The sequence below is a fragment of the Macrobrachium rosenbergii genome, chromosome 37 (assembly GCF_040412425.1).
Source record: "Macrobrachium rosenbergii isolate ZJJX-2024 chromosome 37, ASM4041242v1, whole genome shotgun sequence".
In the NCBI taxonomy this organism is placed as follows: domain Eukaryota; kingdom Metazoa; phylum Arthropoda; class Malacostraca; order Decapoda; family Palaemonidae; genus Macrobrachium; species Macrobrachium rosenbergii.
The window spans coordinates 14,789,345-14,803,150 of NC_089777.1; the positions used below are offsets into that span (position 1 = coordinate 14,789,345).

The 13,806-nt window shown below is 40.5% G+C and overlaps 2 protein-coding genes across 2 annotated transcripts in view; one reads left to right on the forward strand and one right to left on the reverse strand.

The window, feature by feature from the left end:
- The window catches only part of Art1 (arginine methyltransferase 1), a 35,072-nt gene that overhangs the window by 20,893 nt on the left and 373 nt on the right, over nt 1-13,806 (reverse strand). The gene's annotated exons all lie outside the window — the stretch shown is intronic.
- LOC136825344 (uncharacterized) lies at nt 10,410-13,780 on the forward strand. The gene is made up of 2 exons (XM_067081594.1): nt 10,410-11,099; nt 13,008-13,780. Exons 1-2 carry the CDS (start codon nt 10,892-10,894, stop codon nt 13,610-13,612), a joined length of 813 nt encoding a protein of 270 aa, XP_066937695.1. The 5' UTR covers nt 10,410-10,891; the 3' UTR covers nt 13,613-13,780.

The following is a 13,806-nucleotide window of genomic DNA, read 5'->3' on the forward strand; positions in this document are numbered from 1 at the left end:
ATTACAACAATCATAATCTTTCAGTCCATCTGAATCTTGTCTATATAATAATAATAATAATAATAATAATAATAATAATAATAATATAATAATAATCTTTGATTTCGCGCGTGGTGTAAGGATTACCTCGTCGAGCGCGTCCGTGTTCGGTTAGGTCTAGGATATGGAGCTCATAACGGTAACTTAGGTCCTATTTTCTCTCTCTCTCTCTCTCTCTCTCTCTCTCTCTCTCTCTCTCTCTCTCTCTCTCTCTCTCTCTCTCTCTCTCTCATCGTCTTTTCGACTAACATCGATATGAAAACGTGAAACCGCAAGGATACACTAAGATTTACACGGCGATAATCAAATGAAAACGTGAAGCCGCAAGGGTACACTAAGATTTACACGGCGATTTTCAAATGGATTTAAAGGGCGAGGAAGAAGTGTCAAGAAAACGGCCGGAGTTTCTTCAAAAATTTGTCGCACCGTAAGAATTATTATATGAAAACTATCAGACCTATAATATTTCAGATGTGTTTTATTGTTATTAGAACACCATTGTTTACTTTATTTTTAAAAAAAGTTTTTTTTTGCGTCATATATTTGCGTTTCCTTATTACTTTTCCTTTGCTGTGCTGAAATGCATTTTTTTTTTTTGTTTAGACTGAAATGAGTCTTTGCTTCATGTAAATCCTATGGTGGCCTGTAATAAAGTCAAAGGGAAAATGTCACAATTTTGGCTAGGAAAAAAATCACAGGAAAAATGTTACAGGGAAAAAAAGTCACAATAATCTTTCCTAGATAGTGACCCCCAAGGCTTTTAACCCGTTATATATCCACCTTTGCGGCGTGTTTAGTACAAGCCTATTGGCGATTTCCGTAAAAACACAAACAAAAGACTGTAAATATCATAAAGATAATGACCCCCAGGAAATGTTGTGAATTTTCCCCATGTGACTTTATCACCGGCCACCATAAATTCATGACTTTTCCTAGCCAAAATTGTGACTTTTTTCCCCTGACTTTATTACCGGCCACCTTTAGAACTCATATCTTTGGAGATTAGTCCTCAATTTCTCCGTGGATTTGGAATATAGAATTTTGGCCGATGGCCAAGCGCTGGGACCTGGGAGGTCATTCAGCGCCTGAAATGGATATTTAGAGTGGAAAGGTTTGAAAGGTGTAACAGGAGGAAAACCTCGCAGTTGCACTGTGAAACAATTGTTGGGAGAGGATGGAAAGTAAGCTGGAAGAACGGATATGAAAGGGGTTGCAGCTAGGGGCCGAAGGGATGCTGCAAAGTAATGCCTACAGTGCACCGCATGAGGTGCACTGACGGCCCTACCTCCCTACGGGGGCAAGAGAATATATATTTCTTGTTTATCTTGTTACGAAGATGAATATCTGATACAGGTATCAATGGACAATCTCTTCCCAAATTTGCGGTGGTATAGGTATATAATTTACTGCTTAGAGCCTTAGACCAACATGAGTACTTGGCGGTTAACGAGAGAGAGAGAGAGAGAGAGGCAACATGGAAAACAAATGAAAATAACATGCCAAGGACGTGTGGTGTTCAGAATATAAGGCTTAATTATACGAAAGATTAATCATTTTGCTAGCTATTTATGTTAGGATCAGAATTCCTTAGGATATTTCCCATTTCAAAAAAACAATTTGAGTGATGCATGAAATTGCTTAAATAATTAAAATGTTGTATCATATGAGGGTCAAAGATGTCTCTGAATCTTTTCTGTTTATTAAGGCTCTTAAGGAGGATGAGATGCCTGGTGTGAACCTGTGGACTCACCGACCAAGCAGGAAGATAGAGAGAAACTTTTTCAACGTTCGACCAATATCCTCTTATCTCACTGACGAGCGGCGTTCGGAAAAGGGCATAAATGGCTGGCTTTAATTAACCCACTACTTCGAATTTACGATGCACTTGAGTAGTACGGGGCGCAGTTATGATTATTTTGCCCGCCTCGGTTTCCTAATGGCAACCTATTTGATAAGTAATGAAGTGTGTTTGATAAAATCGTCCTGATAACCAAACTACGTGTTTGATATAACACCAGGAAATCTGAACACATCTAAGACGCCCGAGACTCTATCGTACCGCTGACACTATCAAAGTACAGGGCGTCAGAAAAGTTTGAGGGTTTAATCTCTCTCTCTCTCTCTCTGTAACCATACTCTTCCTAACACCCTGTAGAACGAGGGTAATTCAATGCTAATCCTATGAGTCACAGACTCTGTGAAAAGGTCTGAAACTGACTCATCTTTCTCACAGAGTCTGTGGATTGCTGGCGTAAGACTTCAGTGACACAGCCTGAGAAACCTTAAAGATGCATTTTGTCCTTCAGAGAAAATTGATGGCTAATCATCATGGTGAAAAAATTCCATGCGTGTACGTACATCAACTCAATAATAAGGTGGTGTGCAGAACGAGCTCATTTTCCCGGCATTTTTCAGCATCCTGCTGTAAAACTTTGCCTCAGGGAAGCTCATTTTGGCGCCAAAATTGAAAATCGCGCAGCGTGGCTGCAATCTTCCACAATTATAGAAGGAAAACATAAAAAAGCAGAAATACTATGATTGTTTAGAAAAGTTTAAGAGAAAATGGGCTCGTCTGACATCGCCGTATAAGAGTGAGTCAGGCGTTGTGTGGGGAAGCTTTTTTTTTCTTCTTCTTCTTCTTCTTCTTCTTCTTCTCTTTCCGCTTTGCTGAGTCGCGGAATGTTACGTCCGGTGACGTGTATGAGCAAATGGTTTCTGGGTAAAAAATACATTCATGCGTTACAAGGTAACGTGATGTCGATGTTAAAGAGTATTCGTGAATTAGTATCTGAAGGAAGATAGTAAATCTTACGAGGAATTGAAGGAAAGAATCGACGAACAAGAAGACATTGTTAAAATTAGGAAAAAACATGATAGCCAAGAGCGAACAAGTCAGCTGGGCAATGACTCCCAGGTAGCGAGAGATATTTAACTGATGCTGGAAAATGTTTAACATATTCTCAGGATGGATGTGAGGAAAAGCGAGCTCAAATTCCAAAAAAAAAAATCTCACCTTTACCAAAATTTAAAAAGACTGCTCTCAGCAGCACGAGTACCAGATGTATAATGATGTTCAGGAACAGTTGTGCCAATGTGTCAAAGTAGTACATTTGCAACAGATCAATTATTCAAACTGAAGAATGTATCACTTTCATTTCAGCGCTTGAAAATGAGAGTGCATAGGAATAAGAGTGATATTATATGCTTACACACTAAACGTTGCTGATCTTTAAGTCCCGGAGGGGGAATTGGGACACGGACAAACTTCTAGATTTTATAGATGAAGAACCCACGGCGTTAATAGGAGATTTACATGCACGACATCCTGCTCTTGAGATCTTTAGGAGATCGCTGCAAAGAAAATGGAAGAGATGGCGTGAATATACAAAGAATTGTGAAAGCTTTTGACATTTTTCAGAAACCCAGGTTTTCAGAACAATAACTTAACGAATTGAATTGAATATAGAATTTAGACAGAAGGCCAAGCACTGGGACCTATGAGGTCATTCAGCGCTGACACGGAAATTGACAGTAAAAGGTCTGAAAGGTGCAACAGGAGGAAAACCTCAAAGCAGTTGTACTATGAATCAATTGTTTGGCGAGGGTGGAAAGTAAGAAGGAAGAAAGAGAATATGGAAGGAGGTAAAAGGAACAACTCAACTAGAGTATTTCTCTTTTCTTCTCTCTTTCTCTCTCTCCACCTCAGCTGCGACCCACAATTGTCGTCTGATACTCGGTGCATGAATCACTGTTTAGATCAACACATGTTAAGTGGATGTTCAATGAACGCGGTCATCCAAAGTCTAGGGCAGTGGTTCTTAACACCCCCTTCTAAACGTTGGTCCTTCCCTCCACGCCCCCCTTGTATCCGAGTAAAATTCCCTCCCAGATTTAAAGGAAAGTGGAAAAAAAGAGAAAGAGAAGGAGTTTCCAGGGATAGGGAAGGCAGTGAATAATTACAAAACGTGTTAAGCCCAACGAGTCTAACCAGAGTAGCAGACTAGGCCTACAGGCAACTACCGTTATAAGGTGATACGTTTGCATTCTTTCATAAACTTCTGAATATTAGTCCCTCACTCTTGTTAAGGTAATAACGAATATAATTAGAGAATCTTTAATTTTTTCCTAGTTCTGGCACCTCCCCTGGAAATTGCTGACGCCCCCTGGTTGAGAACCACCGGTCTAGAACTAGACGTTGGTCTAGAGATTCTGTAGACCTTGCGGTCGTCTGTCAGACCCCCCCGCCTGTTCGAGACCCGAACACCGGTCGCTTAGTTAGAAGAAAAGTTTATAAAGAATGTGGAAGAAAGGGAGAATGGGTAGCTGCAATGCGTATTAATTATATGGAAGGGGCGGGAATAGTTGAAAGAATCTTCAGAAGGATGAAGAAAGAGGAAGTAAGGAAAATGGAAGAGAAATGGGAGATATCAGCGTTAACAACAATGGGAAAGGCAAACAGGAATAAGAGAAAGTAGCGTGTATGATAATATGACAAATTAAACAGAAATTTGTATTTTTCCTAACATACAAACCCACATCACGTGATCAGGAGTTGTGAGCTAGACGCACTGCCAACATGGCTATGAGAGAGAGAGAGAGAGAGAGAGAGAGAGAGAGAGAGAGAGAGAGAGAGAGAGAGAGAGAGAGAGAGAGAGAGAGAGAGAGACGCGGTTGGTCCTCGACAGTCGTTTCATCGTAAAATTTCAGTTTGCTTCGACGAGCAATATCCGAGATCTGAGATTAACGGATAAATGAATGCCTTCTGGCGAATCTTGAAAGATGTTGATTTTCAGATTTGGCTCGCGAGTGATTCCATCCATGGATGGTAAAGTTAGACAATAATTTAAGTAAATTGTTCGCCCTACGCCTTTAGTGAGAATTGAGGGAATAATTATGTAAAACGTATTAGAGAATAAACAGTACTGCTACTGGTTTCTTGGTGTAACATATAAGAAATATGAACGAATGACAATGAAAATGTATTTTAATGCAACGGATCTTGCCAGGAAAGACTAAATACCTTAATGAACAATTGAGGAAACGGTCAGGTTTTCCTGACAACTAATTCCCAAGCCTGATAAAACGCCTCTGACGGAAATTGGAGAGTGAAAGATATGTCTAGACTGTAAATGAAGATCTATAGGCGATAGGCTACCTAGGCAGGAACAAAGTGACTAACCCAGACTTTCATCCCGAGATGTTCATATTGAATGCTGGTGTGAAAATGTATATATTACAAAGATGCCATTGTTTTATGGATGGTTTTTAAAAGAGGACCCGGAAATCGTTCATGTCGACCATGAAGTAGGTCTGCCTCAATGGTTCCATCGAGCACTCCCGCTCATTGATGCATGCAACTTCGTTACCTCAGCGAGAATAGAGTAGAATACAGAATTTAGGCCTAAGTCCAAGCGCTGGGACTTATGAGATCATTCAACGCTGGAGGGGAAATTGACAGTAAGAAGTTTTGAAAGGTGTTTATGACAATTGTTAGAGAGGGTGGAAAAGCCAGATGGAGAATAAGAACGGAGGTACAGTAAAAGGAATGAAAGAGGTTGCAGCCAGGGGCTGAAGGGACGCTGCAAAGACCCTTAAGTAATGCCTACAGTGCACCACGTGAGGTGCACTGGCGGCACTACCCCCCTACGGGGTTACCTCAGCAAGATCGCAAGGATGTTATTTTCCGGACCAACGACCATCACACGGGGCCTTTGGCCCAAGATCTAACGAAACCAGTAGTTGCCATGGGCTGTCAAGTCATCCTGAAGGTGGAATCACTTTCTTCACTCCTAAAGAGTAGGTCACCGTATCTCCTGCCGGGGTGAGGGAGGCGGGGGTGGGGGCGCTGAAGTGGCTTGTGCTGGCGTGCGTCAACTTTGGGTGGCTGGGTTGAGGATGGGTTTGTGGGCAATGTCCTGTTGTCTTTAACCAAAGAGTTTTCCACAAGGCATTCGGAGCTGCTTCCTGGCAAGCAGATTCATTGTTGGGAGGCGTTGGTCCTCTGCAAGCAACAGAACGACTGTTTCTCGTTAGTTCTTTACCAGTTATTTCGCTTTTTCAGATCATCGTATATGCCAAAAGCCAATGGCTGCCTGGTGTTCTACCGGGAAGTTTCTGTGACATTAAATTTTCTATACTGTCCAATGTAAAATGTCGCTGAATCATCTGCATGTGTGTGTATGGTTCTCCGAATGTGCTCGCACATTTGATTGAGATGATTACTGCCTCGTCTTAGAGATGAATAAATAAGAAAAAAAAGTAAAATAAGACTCATAAATGGGTGAGAGGCGTCTAGGTTCTTTAAAGCAGCGACGACGGTAAGGAGCCATTTAAATAATGCTGTGACTGCTGAATAGGTTGGCTGGATTTAGCTTACTCGATTTTATATATGTAATTTATATATAAACATTTCTCAGACGCGATATGTTTGAAATCGGAAGAAAAATCGAATCGACTGTTCTTTCACTTCCATTTGTTATTAATGTAATAAAAAAATTTAAAAAGCTGTGGCTCCTTAATTCCTTTCACACTTCCCTGCCATTATTTCTGAACGCTGTGGAAATAGACCTCATCCATAACAAGATATATTACAAAAATCCTACACACTGGCTATTCTGTATTCATGAGGGCTTAGTTCAGTAGGCACGAGAGAGAGAGAGAGAGTACGAGAACCCTGACCACTCAGTTGCTAACTGCCGCTTACTGTTTAGTGTATAAGTGTACCGTTATAACCACGGTCCAGTCTAGGACCCTCCAATGGCTAAAACCAAAATCTTCTTGAGTAGAGATTAATGGTGTAAAATACACCATTAATCTCTGATATACATAAAAATGCTTCTCATTTCATTATACATCACACCTTACATTCTTACGTAAAAAGGACCAAATGGTAAGAATTTAGAGCTCGTGATGGAATAATACAATGCGTTTCTCAGTCTCGTTTAGATGTCGCATTTCTCCATAACCGAAGCCTAATGATATTCCTGGCCTTGTCTGTGCCTCCCAGCTATGGGAGCGTTTGCTGATGACGTCACCCGCCGTGTGATTTACATTTGCCTGCCTTATACGGGGGGTGAAACAAAACAACCTATCACTGCTGTCTATCAGTTCTGAAGAGGAAATGCCGAGAGAGAGAGATAGAGAAAGGGGAATGTTCAGTTTTTATGCCTTCACTTTGATCTCTTTCTGCACAGCTGGTCGCTTAAGTGGAAATAACAAAGAAATCATTATAATGGTTATCATTTTCACTCTGGGATCGACATTCTATTAAGCCCCAGGTTCTTTCCAGCGTTTCGGTTTGGTCTAATTTTCGATTCGTCATCATCATCATTATCTAGAAAGTAAAATTACTTTAAAAAATAACGTGGATATTTAAAGTAGAGAAAAATATTTACACAAATCGGTATCTTGAATCGACCACGCTTATTTTAAGTTCTCGTGTTTAGTCTTCAACCGGCCCACTAAACGGATCCACTTCTATTCATCAGTTTTAGCATTTACTAGTCTCGCATACTGTTGTCTTTTAGGTCTAAACCGCTTACAGACATAAAAGATAATTATATATAATCAAAAGGTCACTTTACATGGAGCACGGAAGGGTACTGTTATGTAGGCCTACAACGAGCTTGTATCTGCTCAAAAGAACCTCGATAAAGTGATGTAATTTTGATAATCATATGTCTCCTATCTTACAAGATTTCGTATCAAGACTGTATCAGAGATATCCATGATTTTGTTGTCTTCAGATGAAGAACAAACGTTATGTCATCTATTAGGGGGAAGAAACCTAAAGTACAGTGTTAATGTGGCATTGGTCGGCTCAAGTAAGACTTAAGCTACAGCACTAAAGATCGTTATCCATAATATCAATTTCTCTCTCTCTCTCTCTCTCTCTCTCTCTCTCTCTCTCTCTCTCTCTCTCTCTATATATATATATATATATATATATATATATATATATATATATATATATATATATATATATATAAGGTGTGTTGTCAGCCTGGTCTATGTCTGCTCGCGCTCGCGTGTCCACAGAAAATATCCACAAATATTTATGAATAATGCATTCGCAGATGTTCACAGGCGTCCTGCGCCAACAGTGTTCCTTACTTTCCCTCGCTATCTCGATGGAAAATCGTCAAAACAACCTAAATAGAGAACGCCAAGGAAGACTCGGCGATAACTCATCATAAACATCAACGACCGTTGTTGGGAGCCCCGCGCAAGCAACACGTGACGGATGGGAGGGGGATGAAAAGCTGTATTTTTCAATGAATAAACATGGCGAGATTTATTTCATCAACGAACACGCAGGGACTCCGCTTCTAAATGCACTGGGGAATGGTCATATTAAAGATATAGGAGTGTATTATCAAGCAAATATTCCAACAGCTGGTGTCAGGCGCGTTTCAGTGATTAGTCACCGTGGCCACAGCTGTTAGACAATAGCCTACCCTGATGGTACTTACGTGTTAAATCTCCGCATCGCTTTCTCTTATTATTATTATTATTATTATTATTATTATTATTATTATTATTATTATTATTATTATAACTGAATGCTCAATTGCAACAACAGACAAAAGAATAGACTTGGTTGTTCTACATTTCCTCAATCTTAGTGAACATATTTAGAAATATCTCGACCAGCAAATACACTTGTCAATAATCACAAGACTGACTTAACTATACCAGAGAATCCACGAGTTTTTAACCATATAAAATTAACATTAAAACTGATAAAAGTATATATATATTTTTATCAATTACAAGTGGTTTTCGTCACATCTGATAGATTCTAGATTCTGATACCATGAGTCAGACTAACACGATTCTCTTGGGAGGTCAATGGACGACTGATAAAAACCCTTTAAAAGCCTGATTATCATAAAAAAAATATATCTCCGGCCAGAACGTCGCCAGGTTTTCACGTTGGCTGAATCTCTTAGAACTAGACACATAACACCTGCCTTTCCATGGCATATATATATACTGTATATACATATATATATATATATATATATATATATATATATATATATATACGTATATATATATATGTATGTATATATTATATATATACAGTAGTACGTGATTTTTTTATATTATCCCTTCTTCCCCTTTTTTGTAAATGGATGACATTGCCAGCCACGTGCCTCGGCCAGTAATAAAGTCAAATGAAAAAAAAAGTCACAGGAAAAAAGTCACAATTTTGTCCTGGAAAAAGTCACAGGAAAAAAGTCACATTAATTTATGGTGGCCGGTAATAAAGTCATAGGGGAAAAGTTCACTATATTTCTTGGGGGTCATTATCTTTATGATATTTACAGTCTTTTGTTTATGTTTTTCTGAAATCCCCAACGGACTTGTACTAAACACGCCGCAAAGATGGATACATACCGGGTTAAAATTTTACCCTTGGGGGTCACTATCTAGGAGAAATTAATGTGACTTTTTTCCCCTGTGACTTTTTCACCTGGATTCGGTCTACCATTCTTGAGTAGAATGTAAGCTAAGTCTCCTAGATTTGAACATAACGAGCTGTGAGCTTTGCCTCGAAAATACGGCTGACTGACTCGCAACAGGAAAAACTCGAAGTTATTATCTCAGGCATTATTTTTGTCGTATTCTGGAGTGCGGGTGTGATAGTGGATATCCGTCGATTTAAACAGGTAACAGAGATAACACTCAGCTCTTGGAGTTAGTGAGTCACGACTGTCATTACTTGTAAGGTAATTCTCATGCAATCTTACAAACAAAGCAACAACGCCATTGGTTATCTTACAAAGGAAGTTTTGACAGACAGAATTCCAATGTACGCAGACAGGGGAGACATGTAGCTCTGTGTGAATAACAAGAAATGAGAATAAATGCATGTATAGTAAATAAACGAGAAGCAATTGAACCAGGTTACAAAACTCAGACGCAGAAACTTAATTCTTCTCAGTAACACTACCGGGAAAGATCTCTTGCACCGGTCTGCGTGCGACTATAATTGGCACGTCAACAGCAAACGCAGTAGATGCTGACGCTCTAGAAAACGGGTAAAACGCACCAACCACTGAAAGCAACAAAAAAGTTTTTTTTTCCTTCCCAAGGTTCTTTACCGCGTCCCTTAACTGCATTGTTTAATGCCTTTTACTTTACACTATTTTCTCTTACTTCCTACATCTTGTCCTTTCATTCACTAGCAAGTCTTTGGGTCAGCCCCATGCGATTTAGTACTATGAGTCAGTCAGTGGTTCCCCCTGTGGGCAGGCGTTAATTAAGATAAAGCCAAATGTGGATCTGTGGTACATTACTTCAGTGATAATATCACTGCGAAACGCTGAATGAATTTTGAGAAGACATTCTACTTCTTCTTCTCCCTTTTTAAGTTATTAAAAAGTGCAAAATAAAATGTTCTTTCACACATCTTCGGCAGAGAGAGAGAGATAGAACATAATCAAGAATTCCCTGGAGAGATTAAGCGTTCTATCACGCTAGACATTTCAGAGCAGAACTACGTTAGATGGACGCGAGGCGACTATTAATTTCTTGCCGCTCAACTTCGCCAACCTATTGCTACTCTAACTGCACATCGTAGTAGCGGTGTAAAGGGACCCTTTCACACTGGGCAACCGGTGGCGGCCACTGTTCCGCCATAATGGAGCCTTTCATCCGATGGCAACTGCAGTTGCTGGGCCGGCAACAGCGGTATGACGGTTGCTCGCTCCACAGCCAGTGGCCGCCGCCAGTACTCACGGCGCCATTCGCTGTGAAGCTTCAAAATTAGAGCTTTCGCACGGCGCCACCGGTTGCCGCCACCCGTCGTCATTGTTACCCGGGCTTCCGAGAGATCAATACTACTATGATGATGAAAGTCATTTCGAAAATGGTGGAGGACAAGGTGAACACCGAAGATTTCATTTACGAAATTGAAAAGAGACCCGCCATTTGGGATACGTGTTGCGAAGGATACGGAAACAAGGTGGAGAAGAGGAAGGCCTGGCAGGAAATCATAGCGAACTTCATTCCCGAGTTCGAAGACAGACCCCTGGCCGAGAGAAACGAAGTTGGTGAGTGCAGTGGCATGTCTGACTATCTTTCAGTTTTGTCTAATTGCCCACAGCTTTTAACTTCGGTTATAACTGGATCCATCAAGATAGGCTTTGATAATTTTCATGCGCGATTCTTATTTTATACTGTTGTTTAACCATTCGTCCATTATGTTAGGAATCAAATAAAAATCACCAGTGCTTATGACAGATTACTTACCGAGGTTCAAAGTAAACCGCATTAAACCGTTATTGAATTGAACTGAATATAGAATTTAGGCCTAAGGCCAAGCACTGGGACCTATGAGGTCATTAATCGCTGAAACGGGAATTGACAGGAAAAGGTTTGAAAGGTGTAACAGGAGGAAAACCTCAAAGCAGTTGCACTATGAATCAATTGTTAGGAGAGGGTTCAGGAAAGTAAGATGGAAGAAAAAGAATATGAAAGGAGGTACAGTAAAAGGAACGAAAGGGGTTGCAGCTAGGGGCCGAAGGCACGCTGCAAAGAACCTTAAATAATGCCTACAGTGCACCGCGTGAGGTGTACTGACGGCGCTACCCCCTAAGGTGTTGAACTGTCATTAAACTACAGATTTTAAGAGTTGCTCCAAGATAACAACACCACATTTACCATGTTTGTAATATAATTTGTACATTTTAAAACTATTTTTCCTCTTCTAAAGGAGTATGAGGATTCTTAAGCGTTAAACAGTGAAAAACTGTTTGCACAACTAGGTTCCCTTATTTCTGAATGCGTTCTAATTATCGGTGAACTGCACTTCTGTCACTCTCAAAATGGTCTGCAAGTTTGTCTCGCAAAGTGCTGGCCTTCGACAGCGGTGCACTGTAGGCACTACTTAAGCTTCTTTGCAGCGTGCCTTCGGCCCCTAGCTGCAACGCCTTTCGTTACTTTTACTGTACCTCCTTTCATTTTCTCTTTCTTCCATCTTACTTTCCACCTTCTCCTGACAAGTGACTCGTAGTGCAACTGCGAGGTTTTCCTCCTGTTACACCTTTCAAACCCTTTACTGTCAATTTCAGTTGCAGCGCTGAAATACCTCACAGATCCCAGTGTCTGGCCTTTGGCCTAAATTCTATATTCAACAGTCAAAGTGTCCTCAGTTTGAACGCCTTCTCTTTCTCGTACAGTTATTTAAAACTCAACACACTTTGACAATGTTCTCTACCAGTTGTCAATGAAATGAGCGCCATTTGTTTGCCAATATTCCAAACGAGTATTCAGTGTACCTGAGGCCCCGTGAAATTCTGTAATTAAATATTCGTTTCTTTTCATTAAAAAATTTACCAATATACGGCCTCACATGTGTTGAGAAAGTCCAAAAGCTTCATCAGCCACAAATGCAAACATAGGCCTATGTACGAATCCAGTTGAGCAGGGCTGTCCAGGGTTTGGTTTTCAAGATCCGAGGACTTCCCATGAGCGCCTACAGCAATGAACTTTAACTTAAGTGACGCACCACATACGGCAATAAGCAAAATCGAAAAGTAACTTTTGGTAATTGTAATACAAAGAACCACCGTCTGTTGGACTAAATGATCTTGATGAGTTTGCCATCCAAGGCAGCGAGGCAATGAGGCAATTGAGTCCTTGGTAAAACTAACAAACAGTTTCCTATCAAGGTTGTTCTGTCATTTCAGGAAAACAAACTGGCCTCATTTGCAGCCAGATAGACTTGCACACTTTCCGTATGATGTTCGACATGGTAGATATATGTCCAGTCTGTGTTGGTCAGTCTTACTTGCCCCGGAACCCAAACACCTATAACAGTTATATTTAATCAAGACACAGGCACTCACACATACACCTACACAGGCTTACACCTACTCACGTGCGCATGTATGCTTGCACAATGAAAAAAAAGTTTGTCCGTGTACATTTTTAATGAGTATGATTTCACTCTGTTTCAGTGACAATGATCCAAAAGAAGTGGAAAGGTATTCGATCTTGCTACTCTCGAGAGCTTTTGAGGAAGAGGAAAGAAAAAAGTGGAACGGGTGCAACTGGTCGGAAGCAGTACGTGCACTTTGAAATCCTGCGATTCCTTGAGACCGTTTGTAAACAGACTGCAAGCACTAAGGACGAAGACGCAAGTCTGGAGAATGAAAATGAAAATGCACAGGATATAAGTTGTGAAATACAGACAAAAGAAACTGGGGTGGCCAAGGAACAGCGTCATAATCAGTCTAGGAAGAGAAAAAATAGCGATGATGATGAACTCGACGAGGTTCTTAAGACTAGAATTGTTGAAGAAAGTCAACAAGCATCACTCGATAACGACGAGGACAGGTTGTTCTTGCTGTCCCTCGTTTCAGAATTGCGCAAGGTGCCTGTAGACAGAAAGCTCAAGCTGAAATCGGACATTATCGCCGCCATCTCCCAAGCACAACAGGTTTGTCAAGCGGCCACAGCCCATACAGTATCAAGCACCTCTTATTTTTCACCCATCTCTATTACGCTCTGCCCAGCATCAAACATTTCGTGGAAGTCATCTGAACCAACCAGCTCAAAATAGATACTACAATGTGGAATCTAGTCCTACAACTGCGCCGCTACTGTCAAAAGCCGTTTCCGATGTCAGCAGCCCAATGAGAGATTTAGTTTATATTAAACAGTGCGTCTCAAACTGTATTACACTGTAGCCAAGTACTGTACTTTTTGACAAATAAAGATTCCAAATAGGTCTGGTAATTTTAATAATGTGAGATC